General features: G+C 41.4%; 1 protein-coding gene across 1 annotated transcript in view; it reads left to right on the top strand.

The window, feature by feature from the left end:
- The window catches only part of LOC143929563 (vomeronasal type-2 receptor 26-like), a 62,799-nt gene that overhangs the window by 29,572 nt on the left and 15,145 nt on the right, over positions 1 to 18,082 (top strand). The window contains exons 5-7 of the mRNA XM_077453442.1: positions 3,197 to 4,012; positions 6,262 to 6,474; positions 9,095 to 9,218. Of these exons, the coding sequence (XP_077309568.1) occupies positions 3,197 to 4,012; positions 6,262 to 6,474; positions 9,095 to 9,218 (1,153 nt within the window). The remainder of the gene's footprint in view (positions 1 to 3,196; positions 4,013 to 6,261; positions 6,475 to 9,094; positions 9,219 to 18,082) is intronic.

Genomic DNA, 18,082 nt, shown 5'->3' with positions numbered 1-18,082 from the left:
TGGTGTAGCGATAGCAGATTGCCTGCAAGTACTTGGCACACCTAATTGTACACCTTCATTCCTCTCAGTGCTGGTTTCTGAGAGAACTGAAGGTATAGTAGGGTTGGAGATCCAGGCATGTGGTGCCCAAGCGGCTGCTGTTTTGGCCACGCTTGATACGCTTCAGACATATGTTGCAAACAGCAATGGTGCGATCTGCTGCACATGTCTCAAAAAGGCCCACACCAAAGAACTTTTGGAATAACACGTGGAGTCGGTAGAGCCCTGCACATGCGGAGCTCTATAGTGTGATGTAATTGGTTGGCTGTCCTTAAGCTGGCCCCTGGAGGGCATCCTGCCTCATTGGAGATGTGCCTCCTCCTCATCCTCCTCCTCCTCCTGTCTCCTATCAGGCACCCAAGTAGAGTCAGTGACCTCATTATTCCCTCCCTCCTCATCACTGGAGCAAACCTGGCAGTATGCTGCAGCTGGGAGAACATGAATGCCAGATTGCTGTCCTTCTTGGGCACCTCCTCTCTCTGGGCTCACGTTACTGCCTTCCTCTAGCTGGGTACCATTATCAGAGCCTTTAAAACGCTGGGCATCCTCCTGGAGCATATACCCAACACTGTGGTCGAAAAGTATGGGGGACACCTCAGGGCATGATGGTGGGGCTAGGAAAGGAGTGACTGATGACATTTAGCTAATGGAAGAGGCCTCTTTGGCAGCTGCATCGGCAGCCAAAGTACTCTGAGCCTGGGTGACAGAGGATGATGAGAATGAGGAGAATGAGGATGGCTTGGTCATACACTGTACCAACTCTTCTGCATGTTGTGGCTCAACACGGCCGAAAAAAAGGACAAGTGTGCCCCACGGCCACATGCTGAGGATGCACCATGTCCACAACCGCAATGTTGGCTGTAGACACAGAGCCTGCTTGTCCTCTTTTAGTGTCCTGTGAGCATCTGCCTCTCCTTGTTGGCCTTCCAGACATATTGTATTTGATTTATTTGTAATGTATTTGAATAGGTACACCAGGAATGGCCTGCAGTGAGCTGTAGCTGCACAAAGCTGGGATGTATATATATATATATATATATATATATATATATATATATATATATATATATACTGAATAAATTGCAGCTAACTGAATGAACTGCCTGCCTGTAGTATATTAGGAATAGAACAACAGGAATGGTCTGTAGCGAGATCTAGCTGTACAGGATACAGCACTCAATATAGTGCAGCTAACTGAATGAACTGCCTGCCTGTAGTATATTAGAAATAGAACAACAGGAATGGTCTGCAGCGAGATCTAGCTGCAGAGGATACAGTACTGAATATACTGCAGCTAACTGAATGAACTGCCTGCCTGTAGTATATTAGGAACAACAGGAACAACAGGAATGGTCTGTAGCGAGATCTAGCTGTACAGGATACAGCACTCAATATAGTGCAGCTAACTGAATGAACTGCCTGCCTGTAGTATATTAGAAATAGAACAACAGGAATGGTCTGCAGCGAGATCTAGCTGCAGAGGATACAATACTGAATATACTGCAGCTAACTGAATGAACTGCCTGCCTGTAGTATATTAGAAACAGAACAACAGGAACGGTCTGCAGTGAGATCTAGCTGCACAGCATACAGTACTGAATATACTGCAGCTAACTGAATAAACTGTCTGCCTGTAGTATATTAGGAACAGAACAAAAGGAATGGTTTGCAGTGAGATCTAGCTAAACTGGATCAACTGCCTGCCTGAAGTAGATTATAAACAGTACAGCATGAACGGTCTGCAGTGAGATCTCGCTAAACTGGATCAAATGCCTGAAGTGGATTTGAAATAGTACAGCAGGAACGGTCTGCAGTAAGATCTAGCTGCATAGGATACAGTACAGAATATACTGCAGCTAACTGAATGAACTGTCTGCCTGTAGTATATTAGAAAGAGAACAGGAATGGTCTGCAGCGAGATCTAGCTGCACAGGTTGAATTGGTCGCGAATGGCCCATAATGTTCGATCTTCGTCGAACAATCAAACAGCCGATGTTCAAGTCAACCTCACGTTCGACTTGAACTCGAAGCTCATCCCTACTGCACACCAAGCCAGGAAGAGGACGCGATCGCCTCCACTGCTACCAATGGCTCTGGTAAGCAGCGGAGGGCATCGGAGCGTAGTGGGACGGGGGGCCCCCTTCCTCTACCAATAAAAGTGATCTTGCAGCGAATCCGGCAAGTGCTCCTTCTGCCTTTACAACTCCTTTAATCTCAATCCAGTGACGTGCATGAGAACAGGGGCACTCTCTCTCTCCTCATTAGATAGAGAGGCAGCAGATGGAACCATTGGCTCTTGTTGTTGAGAATAACAACCTGTAAGGAGGGAGCGGGGGAGGGACAAGGCCAAGCTGCACTCTGTGTGTCAATGGACACAGAGCAGGGTTAAGAGTGAGCAAATACGAGCACCCTCCATAGCAAGTGGCTTGCTATGGGGACACCCAGAATGGGAAGGAGTGGAAAGCACCAGTGGGGGACCTGAGAACAGGAGAATCGGGACAAATCTGTGCAAAACCATTATGCCCCATACACACGGTCGTACATTTCGACCACAAAATCCATCTGATTTTTTCAGATGGATTTTGGCTGAAACTTGTGTTGCATACACACGGTCGCACAAAGTTGTCAGAAAATCCGATTGTTCTGAACGAGGTGACGTCAAACACGTACGTCGGCACTATAAACGGGCCAGTAGCCAATAGCTTTTGTCTCTTAGTTTATTCTGAGCATTCGTGGAACTTTGTCTGTCGGAATTGTCTGCACATGATCGTAATTTATGTGATCGGATTTTGTTGTCGGAAAATATGAGATCCTACTCTCAAACTTTGTGCGTCGGAAAATCTGACGGAAAAAGTCCAATGCAGCCCACACATGGTCGAATTTTCCAACAACATGATCCGATTGCACATTTTCCATCAGAAAATATCTTAGTTGTTATTTAAAAAAAAAAATTAAGCTTTTACAATAATTTTATCAATGTATTCTCTAATCCTAGTAACCAGTTTTCTTGGTTGGTGACCCATGTACTGATGGGTTTTCCAGTATGAAGGGGACAAGATGACATTTTAGAAAACCATGTCTACCTAAATCCTTTGAAGCTTAGACATCTCTTGTAAGTTTTTTGCCTCAATGTTGAAACTCGTCTCCATTATTTTAGGTTATTTATGGGGCATTGGATGATCAGCTGGAAAGAGATTTTTTACCTTCTATTTACAGTTCAGTTAATGAATACTTTATGATTTATTATTATATATCAGAAGTTATCAGACATTTTGGATGGACTTGGGTTGGAATAATATCATCTGCAGATGAAAGTGGGGAGAGAGCATCACTTCTGTTATTAAAAATTTTGTCAAAGTTTAAAATTTGTGTGGCGTTTATAGCAAATCAGGGTATCAGTGTATTAAAACCTGAATGGCATGTTGTGGAAAGTGTGTATCGCACCATTAAAAAATCATCGGTAAAAGTGATCATACTCTGTGGAACATATCATGATTTAATATTTGAATCCTCACTGAGAAGATTACTCAGGGACATAACATTGATCCTTTCACCCAATTGGGCCTCAAGTATTTCTCTTATAGGAAAGTATCCGGAGATTTTGAATTGTAGTTTATCCTTGAACTTTTGGTCCGAAGCCGATAAGAATTTCAAGAATTTTCTTGATGGTTTCCATCCAATGATCCGCCCAAAAGACAAGTTACTTGAAAATCTGTGGATGACAACACTTTTCTGCTCGTCAGGAAACAAAGAAAAAGATTCTTTGTATGAAAATGTTTATCGTATTTCTCTTCACAATTGTACGGGTCAAGAACATTTACCGGATGTCGGAGATTACTCATCTGACAGGACTACAGATCCTGTGTATCGCGCGATGGAATTCTTGGTAAACGCTCTGCAGGTTCTGTACTCGTCCCAGAATTATTCTTCTCCTAAAGGTCAGACAGATGATGAAGAAATATATAGACACAAGGTGAGCACAAATGTGGCCAAAAATAGGAGAGTCGTTTATTAGAATCCTTCAGTGGACATGTGTCAATGAGTCGTGATTTGTGAGAGGCGACCAACTTGTAGCTTATTGCTTGTAATATCAGGTACAGTGCCTTCAAAAAGTATTCACACCCTTTGAAATTCTCCACATTTTGTCATGTTACAACCAAAAATGTAAATATATTTTATTGGGATTTTATGTGATAGACCAACACAAAGTGGCAACTAATTGTGAAGTGGAAGGAAAAAGATAAATTTTCTCACATTTTTTACAAATAACAAATATGTGAAAAGCGTGTGTGTGGGGGGGAGGTTGGTAATTTGTACTTAGCAACCTTTGCTTTGATACCCCTAACTAAAATCTAGTGGAACCAATAAAGCAGGGTTAGGTTACTAAAAAATACCCCAAGTTTTTAACATCTCACGGAGCTCTGTTCAATCCATCATCTGAAAATGGAAAGAGTATGGCACAACTGCAAACCTACCGAGACATGGCCGTCCACCTAAACTGAATGGCCGGGCAAGGAGAGCAATTATCAGAGAAGCAGCCAAGAGGCCCATGGTAACTCTGGAGGAACTGCAGAGATCCACAGCTCAGGGGGGAGAATCTGTCCACAGGACAACTATCACCATCAATAAATCTGGCCTTTATGGAAGACTGACAAGAAGAAAGACATTGGTGAAAGAAAGTCGTAAGAAGTGCTGTTTGCAGTTTGTGAGAAGCCATGTGGGGGACACAGCAAACATGTGGAAGAAGGTGATCTGGTCAGATGAGACCCACAGTGAACTTTTTGGCCTAACTTTTTGCCCCCCCCCCCCCAGTTGTGTGACAATAGCAAATAAATATTTGCTATTGTCACACTGATTCTCCTCCCGACCAATAAGGAAGTGGGTCTTGAAACCCGTTTCCTGATTGGCCAGAAGAAGAAGCAATCCCGTTGGCCTAGGAGGAGGAGGAAGGAGACGCCATGAAGAGGAAGCCACCCCTCCATGAACCAGAGGAAGGAGGACACAGTGTGAAGCTGCTGGCCGGAGGAAACCTACGCCATAGATTGGATTAGTGCTCGGCTGCTCACTGACCGACTGGAGGGAGTTCAGGAGACCTGACTAACTGGTGGGGGTGGCGGCAGACAGATTGCTGCCCCCCCAGAAAATATACCACCAGCCGCCACTGCCAACTTTTCCTCCTCAACTTCCCAACTTTGTTGAAAAGAATGTGGGCAAGTAGGCACCTTATGTATGTCCTATGGGGCTGTCCCAGCCCTACCAGATTTTGGTTACCGGTGTTCCAACTGTTAGACACTTGCACTGGCATACTAACCAACATTAAATAGTTACATAATAGGTGAGGTTGAAAAAAAACACAATTCTATCAAGTCCAACCTATGTGTGTGATTTTATGTATTTAATATTAATTTTGACCTCTACCCTCCTGCCTATAGACCAGTTATCACCCATGTTCTGGTGGCAGCAATGTTGACTATCCTTACACTTTGGAAATCAAACTTATCCCCCAATGTTTCAGAGGTAGTAAATATGGTAAACTCCAACTATACATTTCAGTGTCTTTTAGCATTTAATGCCCTTAAGTTCTCGGAATTCTCCCAATCATGGAGCATATGGGTCAATAGACAACCTTCTCACCAGTGGCGGCCGGTGTTTTTTTTGGTGGGTGGCGGCAAACGATCCACCTGCCCCTCACAGACGACACTCCCGCCTCGGTCAGGTCATGGAAGGCACCCAGAACCCAACCTCCCCATTCTTCAGACAGATGGATTGCTCGCATGGGCCAAGGGCGGCACCGCCACCCCCCGGGTCAGTCAGTCAGTAGTCGAGGTCCTGCACTTACCTCAGCTCTTGGGCAGCGCTCTGGTTGGCTTCTCTCCAAGCTGTTCTCCCCATCTGCTTCCTCGTGTCTCCTCCCTCCTCCTCCTTGACCGCTCCAATCGGATCTGGATCGGGAGGAGAATGAGTGTTACAATAGCAAATATTCATTAGCTTTGTATACTATAACACTGTACACTTATCATTTTGAGCTATGTTTTGTATTGTAATTATGTTGCTATGCAGTGTTTATCTTTGTTTGAAATTCAATAAAAAAAATATATTGAAATTACTTTTGAAATGCTATTAACGTGTGAACATATTTTAGTTACCGGGTTTACATCTACCAAATGTAATAATTCCTTAACAGTGATTTGTAATGTAATAGGCAATATTTTTACTTTGCAGTTCCACTGGCACTTGAAAAAAGTATCACATGCAATTGTCAGAACAACAAAAGGAAATGAAGAATTTATTCCGCTGTTTGCTGTTGGGAACCATGTTTTTGTTAATGGAAGTTTGTTTACAAGACATGTTTGGATGTTCCTTAGTAATGGGTCAAGTCATCAGACACTTGCATTTAATTCTACATTAATTCAATGGAAAAATAAGAAAAATCAGGTAAGGCTGTAGGAGATTCGGTAAGGTGCTATAGAAAAAAGTCCTAAAAATGTGGGTCATTCGTATGCCGTAATCATAACTATTAAGATTTTCCCTCGTTACTCTTGTTTTCTGATGTGGAGTCAAATAAGAATGTAATAGTTTGAACTATGCCCCATCTTGACACCCCCCAATCTAAATGAAGTGTTTGTGGATCTAATTACGGTGCCTTGAAAAAGTATTCATACCACTTGAAATTTTCAATTTTTTGCGATGTTACAACCAAAAATTTAAATTTATTTTATTTTGATTTTATGTGATAGATCAACACAAAGTGGTACATAATTATAAATAGTTTTCAAATTTGTTTACAAATAAATATGTGAAAAGTGTGGGAGGGGGGCATTTGTATTAAACCCCCTTAACTGTGATATCCCTAACTAAAATCTAGTGGAAAACAATTGCCTTCATAAGTCACCTAATTAGTAAATAGAGTCCGCCTGTGTGTAATTTAATCTCAGTATAAATACAGCTGTTCTGTGAAAGCTTCAGAGGTTTGTTAGAGAACCTTAGTAAACAAACAGCATTATGAAGGCCAAGGAACACACCAGACAGGTCAGGGATAAATGGTGGAGAAGTATAAAGCTGGGTTAGGTATAAAACAATATCCCAAGCTTTGATCATCTCACGGAGCTCTGTTCAATCCATCATCGGAAAATGGAAAGAGTATGGCACAACCGCAAACCTACCAAGACATGACCATCCACCTAAACTGATCGGCCGGGCAAGGAGAGCATTCATCAGAGAAGAACCAAGAGGTCCATGGTAACTCTGGAGGAGCTGCAGAGATCCACAGCTCAGGGGGGAGAATCTGTCCACAGGACAACTATTAGTCGTCTCTCCACAAATTTGCCCTTTATGGAAGAGTGACAAGAAGAAAGACATTGGAGAAAGAAAGTCATAAGAATTCCTGTTTGTAGTTTGCGAAAAAAGCCAAGTGGGGGACCCGGCAAACATGTGGAAGAAGGTGCTCTGGTCAGATGAGACCAAAATTTAATTGTTTGGCCTTAAAGCAAAACACTATGCGGTTGATTTACTAAAGGCAAAGAAACTGTGCACTTTGCAGTTGCTTAAGAGCTTAATAAAGGAGGTAAAATGTCACTTTGCAAGAAATACCCAATCACATACAAGTAAAATAAAGAAAAAAACTGCATCTTTGCTTGCATATGATTGGATGATACCTTTAGTAAATCAACCCCAATGTGTGGTGGAAAACTAACACTGCACATCACCCCGAACACACATCTCGTGAAACATGGTGGTGGCAGCATCATGTTGTGGGGATTTTATGAAGATGTATTTTTATATGTATTTTCATAGTGTCTGAAAGAAAACTTCAATTGCGCAACCTAGATAAATTAATTAATTAAATAAACGAGTGAACAACTGGAATACAAACTTCCATACACAATCAAATGGATAAATCATAAATATATAACCAAATGTGCCACTCACCCCTAGTAAATAAATAACCCAACAACCAAAATGTAAATAGGAATTATATATGAATAGTGATAAATTTGTGTTGGTCTATCACTCTGTGTTGGTCTATCACATAAAATCCCAATAAAATACATTTACGTTTGGCTGTAACATGAAAAAATGTGGAAAATTTCAAGGGGTATGAGAACTTTTTCAAGGCACTTTAAATTTCTAGAAAATCTTACAAAAAAAAGGTGTTATGATATGAAGGTTGAAGATAATGCAAACAAAACAGATACACTGGCAGGAAGTGAAATAGGCTATAATGAGATGTTGGCTTTGGATATCCTGGAGGAACTATGGAGGGAATGCCACGGCCTATGGAGCCAATATCGGCAGGTTTTGAGTGTGAAATACATCAGGCCTTATCCATCCTCTCAACCCATTGGGTGAAAGGCAATTTCATTCCTTCTATGGGGTGGTTTATACTGAGATCATTCAGGATTGTGGAAAAGCAAAACATGATTTTAGGTCTAATATATCACGTAAGAGAAAGAAGTGATACAAGGTTTTAATTACCTTATTATGTGTAATTTTTTTGTGTATTATGTGTAATTTAATTTCGATTGTTCTGTTTTTTGATAAAACGACTGTGAAAATAGTGGTTTCCAAGTCCCCTGAAGAACAGAACAGATAGCACACCACTGATATTTGCGAATACACCAAGTTGTTGAAATTTAACATTTTTTAATGATGTTCTAATAAAATGTGAAAACCTTTTTCACTATAAAGTGTATTTTTTTTGTTCTATTTTCGGCACTGTTAAAATCCAACAAAAAAAATATCCCTTGTTATGTGAATATTCCCGATAATAAGCTGGCTTTTAAAATCTGTTTAGGTATAAGTGTAACTCGCAGTATTAAAAAATCATACATTTTAAGTCATCTGCTAAACAGGAAAATATGTTGTCCAGCTATTGTAACCAAATAAAAAAGAGATGTCCAGAGGATTTTAGAAAAAAAGAGTTGATGAAGTCCACGTTCATAGAAAAAGAGTTATCTGAAACAGTAGGATAGGGGTGAGGGCACATCAGTTTCATGGTTTTATAGAATAATTTAATGAACTTTCATACATAATACAACATGTTGCTTTCTGTTAGGTTCCAAAAGCTCAGTGCTCAGAAAGTTGTTTGCCAGGATACCGGAAAGTTCCCGGCCTCGCCATACAACCTTGTTGTTATACTTGTGTCACGTGTGCATATGGAGAAATGTCCAATATCACAGGTAATGGTTATCAAATATTACTGGGGGGGGGGGGTGATAATTTTTTTTAAACAATAAGCTTTTATTGGATCTTAGATATAACATTTGTACAATAATACTAACATTTGTACAGGAGTATCATATTAAAATATAACAAAGTATAATTGAGTTCAGTGGTAGAGTATATTACTAGTAAAACCAACAAAATTGCTTTGTGGTTAGCCGATCATTAGATCGATGGTCTATTTAGAAATACTCTGAGTTTGTGCAGAAAAATCTATTATTTAGTTTGAAAAGAAGAATTAAATTGTGGGCCTCCGAGAAGTGCCCTTAAAAGTATAGAACAGAAATGAAAGAAAAGAGAAAGGAGAGAAGAATAAATAAAAATGGGAGAAGAATATTGATTGTTCACGATATACTTTAAAGTTCTATCTCTGTGTGAAAGTGGCATAAGAGTCAGAGTATTTAAAGATGATCCACGGCTGCCATAATATATTGAATTTTTCTGTATTCCTTTGTGTTGTTGCCCTGATCTCCTCCATGCCTTTGAGGAGATGTATCTCTTCCAGCCACTCTTTGATTGTGGGTGCAGTGGTGTCTCTTCAGTGCCTCGCTATCACTGTTTTTGCTGCTGTAATTAAGAATCTGGTCAAGGAGTTTTTGTATTTTCTCAAGGTGCAATTGGTAATATTTATAAGACAGCAAGCAGCGTCTAAATGGATTTTCGTTTTTGTAATGTGTTTTATAATCTTGATTACTTGGATCCAAAAGGGTTTAATCGAGTCACATTCCCACCAGGTATGGTAGAGTGTACCTTCTTCCTGGTTGCAGCTCCAGCAATGTCCAGGAACTGTCGAAAACCATTTGTGTAATTTGTTTGGAGTTATGTACCAATTTGTTAAGATTTGAAAAGATGTTTCTTGCAATCTCACACTGATTGAACATTTGTGAGCGAATATGCAAGCTTGTAGCCATGGATCTCTTGTAAAGGATCTGTTTAGGGTTGATTCCCACAAGGCTTTGTATCTGTTCGGTTCCTGTAAATCATAGGACTGCAACCAGGTATATGTTAATGAAAAAGGTTCTTAGTGGTCGTGGTAGCCATGAAACATATAGTTTCGAAGGGTGTTAAGGGTTTAATGAAATGCTTCAGTCTCTGAGTGTTTGTGATAAAGTTGTGTATTTGTTGGTATTCCCTGTTGTGTAAGGGCATTTGTCCTAACTCTTTTTGTAAATCTGATTGAGACTTAATTTTGTTATTTTTTAAACAAATTGTTTGTAGGTTTTTTAGTGTTGCCCCTATGAGGGGGTGTTGTTTTAATTGTTTTGGGCACAGTTTCCAAGGTATCCATGGGGTGTGTGATGTCGGGATAGGTCCTATGTTGTTTTCCAGTCCCACCCAATCTTTATTCTCTTTGTGGCAAGTCCAATCAATGATTCTAGTTAGTTGTGTGGCTAAATAATAATTTTTAAAATTAGGAAAACCCATGCACCCATTTTGTTTATTCATAGTAAGTAGGTTTAGACTGATTCTGTTTTTTTTGGAGGCCCAAAATAATTTTCTTAACAGAGTATGTAGTGATTTAAAGTGATTTAAAGAAACTTGAGGGTGGTAGTATGGTTATTGTTTGGAAAAAGTATAGTATTCTGGGTAGAATTGACATTTTAATTATGGCCGCCCTACCGAACCATGAGAAATATTTCAGTGCCCATTTTTCAAGGTCTTTGTTAATATTTAGTAAAAGTGGTTGGAAGTTAGCATTATACATTGAATCTAGTTTTTGGGTTCATTGTATTCCCAAGTATGTGAGGGATGTTGTTTCCCATTTGAATTTGCAGTTGTTTTTTGTGTTGTTTAGTGTGGTTTCCAGAAGTGTCAAATCAAGTGCTTCGGATTTTTGGTAATTAATTTTGAAATTTGATATATAGCTATATTGGGAGAATACGTTACATAAATTGGGCATGGTGATGTGTGGTTGCGATATGAAGAATAATAAATCATCAGCGTATGCTGCACATTTTTTATATTTTGTTTTTGATATTGAATCCATGAATGTCAGGTATTTTATTTACAGTGCGAATTAGAGGTTCTAGGGTGAGAATGAATAGTAGGGTCATAGTGGGCATCCCTGTTTTGTCTCAATTTGAATCTTTACTTTGTCAGATAATGTTCCATTTATTTTAATTTGTGCTGTCGGGTTGTAGTACAAGGTCTTTATCTAAGCCCTTGTACACACGGTCGGACATTCCGACAACAAAATCCTTTGTATTTTGTCAGAAGGATTTTGTCCGAAACTGGTGTTGCATACACACGGTCAGACAAAGTTGTTGGAAAATCCGATCGCACGTAACGTAATGAGGTTATTTTGTTACGACGGGACTACGTTCAGGCTAGTAGCCAATAGCTTTGATCTAGGAATTTGATCTGAGCATGCGTGGCACTTTGTCCGATCGGAATTCTCTACACACAACCGGACAAAGTCCGATCGGATCATGTTGTCAGAAAATTTTATAGCCCAGCTCTAAAACTTCGTCCGTCGGATATTCCGACGGAAACAGTCCGATGGAGCCCACACACAGTCGGATTATCCGACAACACGGTCCGATCGGACATTTTCCGTCGGAATGTCCGACCGTGTATACAAGGGCTAAGTTAGCATGTGTGTTTTTAGTCCGATATGGGAGCATGTGGCAAATAAGAAGTCCCATTACACTCGGTCGAAGGCTTTCTCCGCATCGGTTGATAGTAACATGCCTTCGTTTTTATCTATATGTGTTTTATGTATGAGATTCATGGCTTTAATTACATTATCTTTGGCTTCTCTGCCAGGCATGAATCCCACCTGTTCTGGTCCTATTAGTTGGTTCAATAATGGTCTAAGGCCGCGTACACACGCGGGGACTGTTCGCTGAAACTGTCCGCTGAAACCAAGTTTCAGCGGACAGTCCGCTCGTGTGTGGGCTTTCAGCGGACAGTTTCAGCGAACAGTCCGCTGAACAAGGTTTTTCGGAAATTCCGAAAAACTGTCCGCTGAAACCTTGTTTCAGCGAACAGTCCCCTCGTGTGTAGGCTTGTTCGTCAAACTAAGTTCCGCGCATGCTCAGAAAGGATTTACACGCCGAAAGTTATAATGCAGTGTATAGGACGTCGTATTTTTCGTCCTGTCGTACGTGCCGTTCACGTCATCGCGCACGGTTTCAGCAAACTGTTCGTCCGTCGTGTGTGGCCATGTCCGTCCATGCTAATTTTGAGCGGACTGTTTGCCGAAACTGTTTGACGGACAAAGTTGGGCGAACAGTCCCCGCGTGTGTACGCGGCCTTAGTCGATTGGCAATTATTTTTGCATGTATTTTCAGGTCGAGGTTAAGTAGGGAGATTGGTCTGTAATTGGTACAGTCTGTTGGGTCTTTATTTGGTTTGGGGAATACTGTTACATGTGCTCTCAGAAAGTCTCAGGAATACCATGTGGGTTCTTTAGTGAGTTCAGTGTCTTTAGGAGGTGTGGTATCAGAATGTCTGAGAAGGTCTTGTAGTAATGGGCTGTGAGGCCATCTGGTCCTGGGCTTTTCCCTGCTTTAAGAGATTTAATAGCTTCAGTCAGTTCAAGTTCTGTTATTGGTTCCTCTAAAGCTTGTGTATCTATGTCGTTCAGAGTGGGGAGGCCACTATCTGTAAGGAATTTGGAATCCTGTAAGGTCTTTGGGTTTGTTTGAGGGTGGTAGGTTGTACAGATCTGTATAGTATTCTTGGAATCGATGGGCAATCTTTTGGGTATCATTAGTTATTTGATTTTGTTTAGTTTTAATGGACAATATGTTTGTGGGTAGCATTTTGCTAAAAATTTACCTGATTTGTGTCCATGTTCGTAGAAGAACCTTTTTCTAGCAAAGAGTATCTTTTGGGCTTTAACCACTTGCTTACTGGGCACTTAAACACCCTTCCTGCCCAGACCAATTTTCAGCTTTCGGTGCTCTCACAATTTGAATGACAATTACTCAGTCATGCAACACTGTACCCAAATGAATTTTTTGTCCTTTTTTTCCCACAAATAGAGCTTTCTTTTGGTGGTATTTGATCACCTCTGGGGTTTTTTTTTTTGCGCTATAAATAAAAAAAAGACCGAAAATTTTGAAAAAAAACGCATATTTCTTTGTTTCTGTGACAGAATTATGCAAATTATTAATTTTTCTTCATAAATTTTGGCCACAATTTATACTGCTACATATCTTTGGTAAAAATAACCCAAATTAGTGGATATTATTTGGTCTTTATGAAAGTTAGAGAGTCTACAAGCTGTGGTGCGAATCGCACAAAATTGATCACATCTGATGTACTGGTGGCCTATCTCGCTTCTTGTGACCCGAACAAGTCAGGAAAGTACAAATACCCCCCAAATGACCCCTTTTTGGAAAGTAGACATTCCAAGGTATTTAGTAAGAGGCATGGTGAGCTTTTTGATGTTGTCATTTTTTTCCCACAATTCTTTGCAAAATTAAGATTTTTCATTTTTTTTTTCTCCACAAAATTGTCATTGTAATAGGTTATTTCTCTCACGTGGCATGTACCGTATTTTTCGGACTATAAGGCGCACGTAAAAGCCTAAATTTTCTCCCAAAAACGACCGTGCGCCTTATAGTCCGGTGCGCCTTATATATGACCTGTTGACATCGCTGGAGTTCTTTGTTAACAGTATCTGTCATCTTGACGTAAACCTTCGGACTATAAGGCGCACGTAAAAGCCTAAATTTTCTCACAAAATCGACCGTGCGCCTTATAGTCCGATGCGCTTTATATATATGGAAATATCCATTTTATCAGCCGGTCGTTGCTAGTGCGCCTTATAATCCGGTGCGCCTTATAGTCCGATGCGCCTTATATATGGAAATATCCATTTTATCAGCCGGTCGTTGCTAGTGCGCCTTATAATCCGGTGCGCCTTATAGTCCGAAAAATACGGTATATACCACAAATTACACCCCCCAAACAATTCTGCTACTCCTCCTGAGTATTACAATACCACATGTGTGGGACTTTTTCACAGCCTGGCCACATAGAGAGGCCCAACATGCAGGTAGCGCCATCATGTGTTCTAGGAACATAAATTACACATCTAACTTGTTGACTATTTATTACACTTTTGAAGCACCAGGACAATGACACGTGACACTGATGACAGATGGCACTGATACGTGGCAATGATGACACTTATACGTGGCACTGATGACAGGTGACACTGATGACAGATGGCACTAATATGTGGCACTGATGACAGATGGCACTAATATGTGGCACTGATGACACGTGGCACTTATACGTGGCACTGATGACACGTGGCACTAATACGTGGCACTGAAGACACGTGGCACTAATATGTGGCACTGATGACAGATGGCACTAATACGTGGCACTAATACGTGCCACCGATGACAGATGGCACTAATACATGGCACCGATGACGCGTGACACTGATGACAGATTGCACTGATAAGTGGCATTGATGACACGTGACACTGACAACAGATGGCACGTGACACTGACAGGTGGCACTGATGACAAATGGCACTGATACGTGGCACTGATGACAGATGGCACTAATACGTGGCACTGATGACAGATGGCACTATGTGGCATTGATGACACGTGGCACTGATGACAGATGGCACTTATACGTGGCACTGATGACAGATGGCACTGACGACAGGTGGCACTGACAACAGGTGGCACTGGGGTGGATGGCACTGGGGGCAGGTAGCACTGGGGTGGATGGCACTGGGGGCAGGTAGCACTGGGGTGGATGGCACTGGGGCGGATGGCACTGGGGCAGATGGCACTGGGGCGGATGGCACTGGGGCGGATGGCACTGCTGGGGGAAGGATGGCACTGCTGGGGGGAGGATGGCACTGGTGGGGGGAGGATGGCACTTTTTATTTTATTTTTTTACTTTTTTTTTTTTTTTACTAGAGGCAGAACGGCTGCCGCTGCAGCCGTTCATCTCTCCCCTCTCACACTGTCTGTGCGAGGAGGGAGAGCGGCGCTGAGAGATGATCTCATATGTTTACATATGAGATCATCTCCCATTGGACACGCCGATCACGCTGTAAACGGCCGCTGTGATTGGCCGTTTACAGCGATCTGTGTTTGCCTGTCCCCGGGGGACACGGCGAACACAGAACTTCCGCGATGCGCGCCCGCGGCGGCGCGCATTGCAGAAGTAAACATCAGGACGTCCAGGGACAACCACCCGGACGAACGTGCCTGCTCTACGGCCGTCATTCGGCTATAGGGCGGGCGCGAGGTGGTTAAAGTTCATAATCGACTGTAGTTTTTTTCTGTAAATCTAGTAGGGCTGTGGCTGTTTCAATCGCTAAAGATTGTTTACATTTGGATTCCATATCTCTTATGGCCCGTGTTAAGGCCATTATTTCTTTTTCTGCTTCTCTCTTTTTTGCAGCCCCCAGCCTGATAAATTTCCCTCGGACCATGCATTTATGAGCTTCCCATATGTTCATAGGCAGTATGTCTGACTCATTTTCTTTAAAAAAAAATGTAATTGTTTCTGATATTTTGCTTGTGTCTGCCATATCAGTAAGCAGAGAAGGATTTAACCTCCAATTTTTAGTTCCAGTCATTGATATGAGTGAGTGGTCCGGGAAAGTTTTTATTCCAATCTTGAAAAAAAAAAGAGGAAGGGAACAGGGAGGGGGAAAACAGAAAAAACCCCTCAACAAAAAATGTTGGTTGTGCTGGACTTTTTAGGCATAGTAATATATTTAAATGTAACAAAAGGGGAAAAGAAAAATAATATTTTAAATAAAAAAATATTTATTTATAAAAAAGGAAAAAGAAAGAAAATGTTTATAAAACATACCAAATACAGTAGACAGGATATTAGTTACAGAACCGATTGGATGTATTCTGATGCTCTACATGTTTCGCGTTTTGATTAACGCTTCCTCAGGAGCTTTACCAATTTTATTTTTCATGGGAGTGCCCCATGAAAAACATGCAGGAGAAAAAAAAAGGAGAAAGTGGGAGATATTTTTCTATGCAAATAGAATGATTTTCATATCGACATCACACTGTTGTATGTACAGGAGCCTGGGATTAGCCTAGAGGCTCCGAATATTTATGATGTAAGACAGCAACGGAAGATGGTATAAACCATAATCTCTTTTTGTTGCAATTAGCGGGTTCCTATGTAAATCTCTTCAACGAGATATAGGCAGGCTTGTTCCAATGGTTTCTTAGGTGTAAGAGGAACAGTTCAACCTCTCAGGTGCCTTCCTTCACCAAAAAATTCAGACCTCTGTGCATTTATTCCAATCTTGGGTGATTGTACAAGCGGCAAATCTCCTTGTGAGATAAAGATATAGTCCAGTGATGGTGAACCTTGGCACCCCAGATGTTTTGGAACTACATTTCCCATGATGCTCACCTACACTGCAGAGTGCAGGAGCATCATGGGAAATGTAGTTCCAAAACATCTGGGGTGCCAAGGTTCGCCATCACTGATATAGTCTATCCATGTGAATTTGTTGTGTAATGCAGAGAAGTATGTAAAATCCTTCTCTGAAAGGTTGCATGAGTGCCATGAATCTATTAATGTGAGTGAGGCAAGGAGTATTTTGATTTTCCTTCATTTTTTATATGGCACACTGGATTTGCCATCCGATGTGTCTTGTAAGGGATTCAGTGCTAGATTGAGATCCCCTCCAAGCACAATACAACCCATCGCAAAGGTTTTTAATTCATCAATTACTCGTTAGCAAAATGTAATTTGTGCGGAATTAGGAAAATATACATTAGGCAACGTAGGGGGGTGATAATTTTACCGCCTGCTGGGCGGGGCAATTAAAAAAAAATCACATACATGATGAAATCACAATTTTTTGCTAGAAAATTACTCAGAAACAATATATATTTTCCAAAAGCAGAGGCCCCCCTGAAGAGTAAAACACACAGGCGCCACTCTAAGTGCAGTATGACAGTAAATTTACAAATTCAAATGCACAAAAGGATATAAGTACTCACAAGAGTAAGGTAATAACAGGAATGTAGGCACAAATTGCTGAGCGTGTGTGAAGGGACTGCATTCGTGGAGCTGCTTGATAGTGACTCAGAGCGGACTACGCTGGTGGTCGCCAATGCTTCCTGGGTCTGGAACACACAGGGAGCAGAGGGATGATGTCACTTCTGGATTGAGAAGAACCAATAGGCGAAGCGTTTACGAAGCATGCTCCCCTTCTTCAGGCCTAACGGGGGGGGGGCATGCTCCAAAAACGCATCTGATTATGAAGGCACAGGTCTAGGAGACATGGGATTCTGAAGGCTAGTATATTTACTAGTGTTGTCATATTTAGTCTGTTGGATTTTATCATCTGTTACAAGACTTGTTCTGTGTAGGAAGTCAATAAAGTGCATCTCTCTGGAAGAATTGGGTTGCTGCAGAAGAGTACTTACATCATCATTATAATAACTACTAATTCATTATCTACCCAATATACTATATCACTACAGCTGGCTGCTGAGCTCCTTTCCCATTACAGCACTCTATAGTGCTCCTCATTTACAGGGCTGAAATCACATTCCTTTGCAACACAGCCAGTCAGCCACGATCTGCACAGGGTGTATCTGCCTACTGCAACTACACTGCCATTCCAACCAGAGAATTTCACAGGTCAGAACGGCAACATAAAAGCCAGATACACCCTGTGAAGATTGTGGCTGGCAGACTGTGTGTAAAGGAATGTGATTTCAGCCCTGTGTAGTGTGGGAGGAGCTGTATACAGTGCTGGGGTTGGAAAGGAGCTTTTCCAAGTGGCCTGCTAGGGGTCCCTGTCCTCTGATTCTCCAGCAGTGAACCCTGTCCTCTGATGTAAGGAGT

The sequence above is a fragment of the Lithobates pipiens genome, unplaced genomic scaffold (genome assembly GCF_037356315.1).
Source record: "Lithobates pipiens isolate NorthernLeopardFrog02 unplaced genomic scaffold, aLitPip1_a1.2 Scaffold_24, whole genome shotgun sequence".
Classification (NCBI taxonomy): domain Eukaryota; kingdom Metazoa; phylum Chordata; class Amphibia; order Anura; family Ranidae; genus Lithobates; species Lithobates pipiens.
This window is presented reverse-complemented; position numbering and strand designations above follow the sequence as displayed.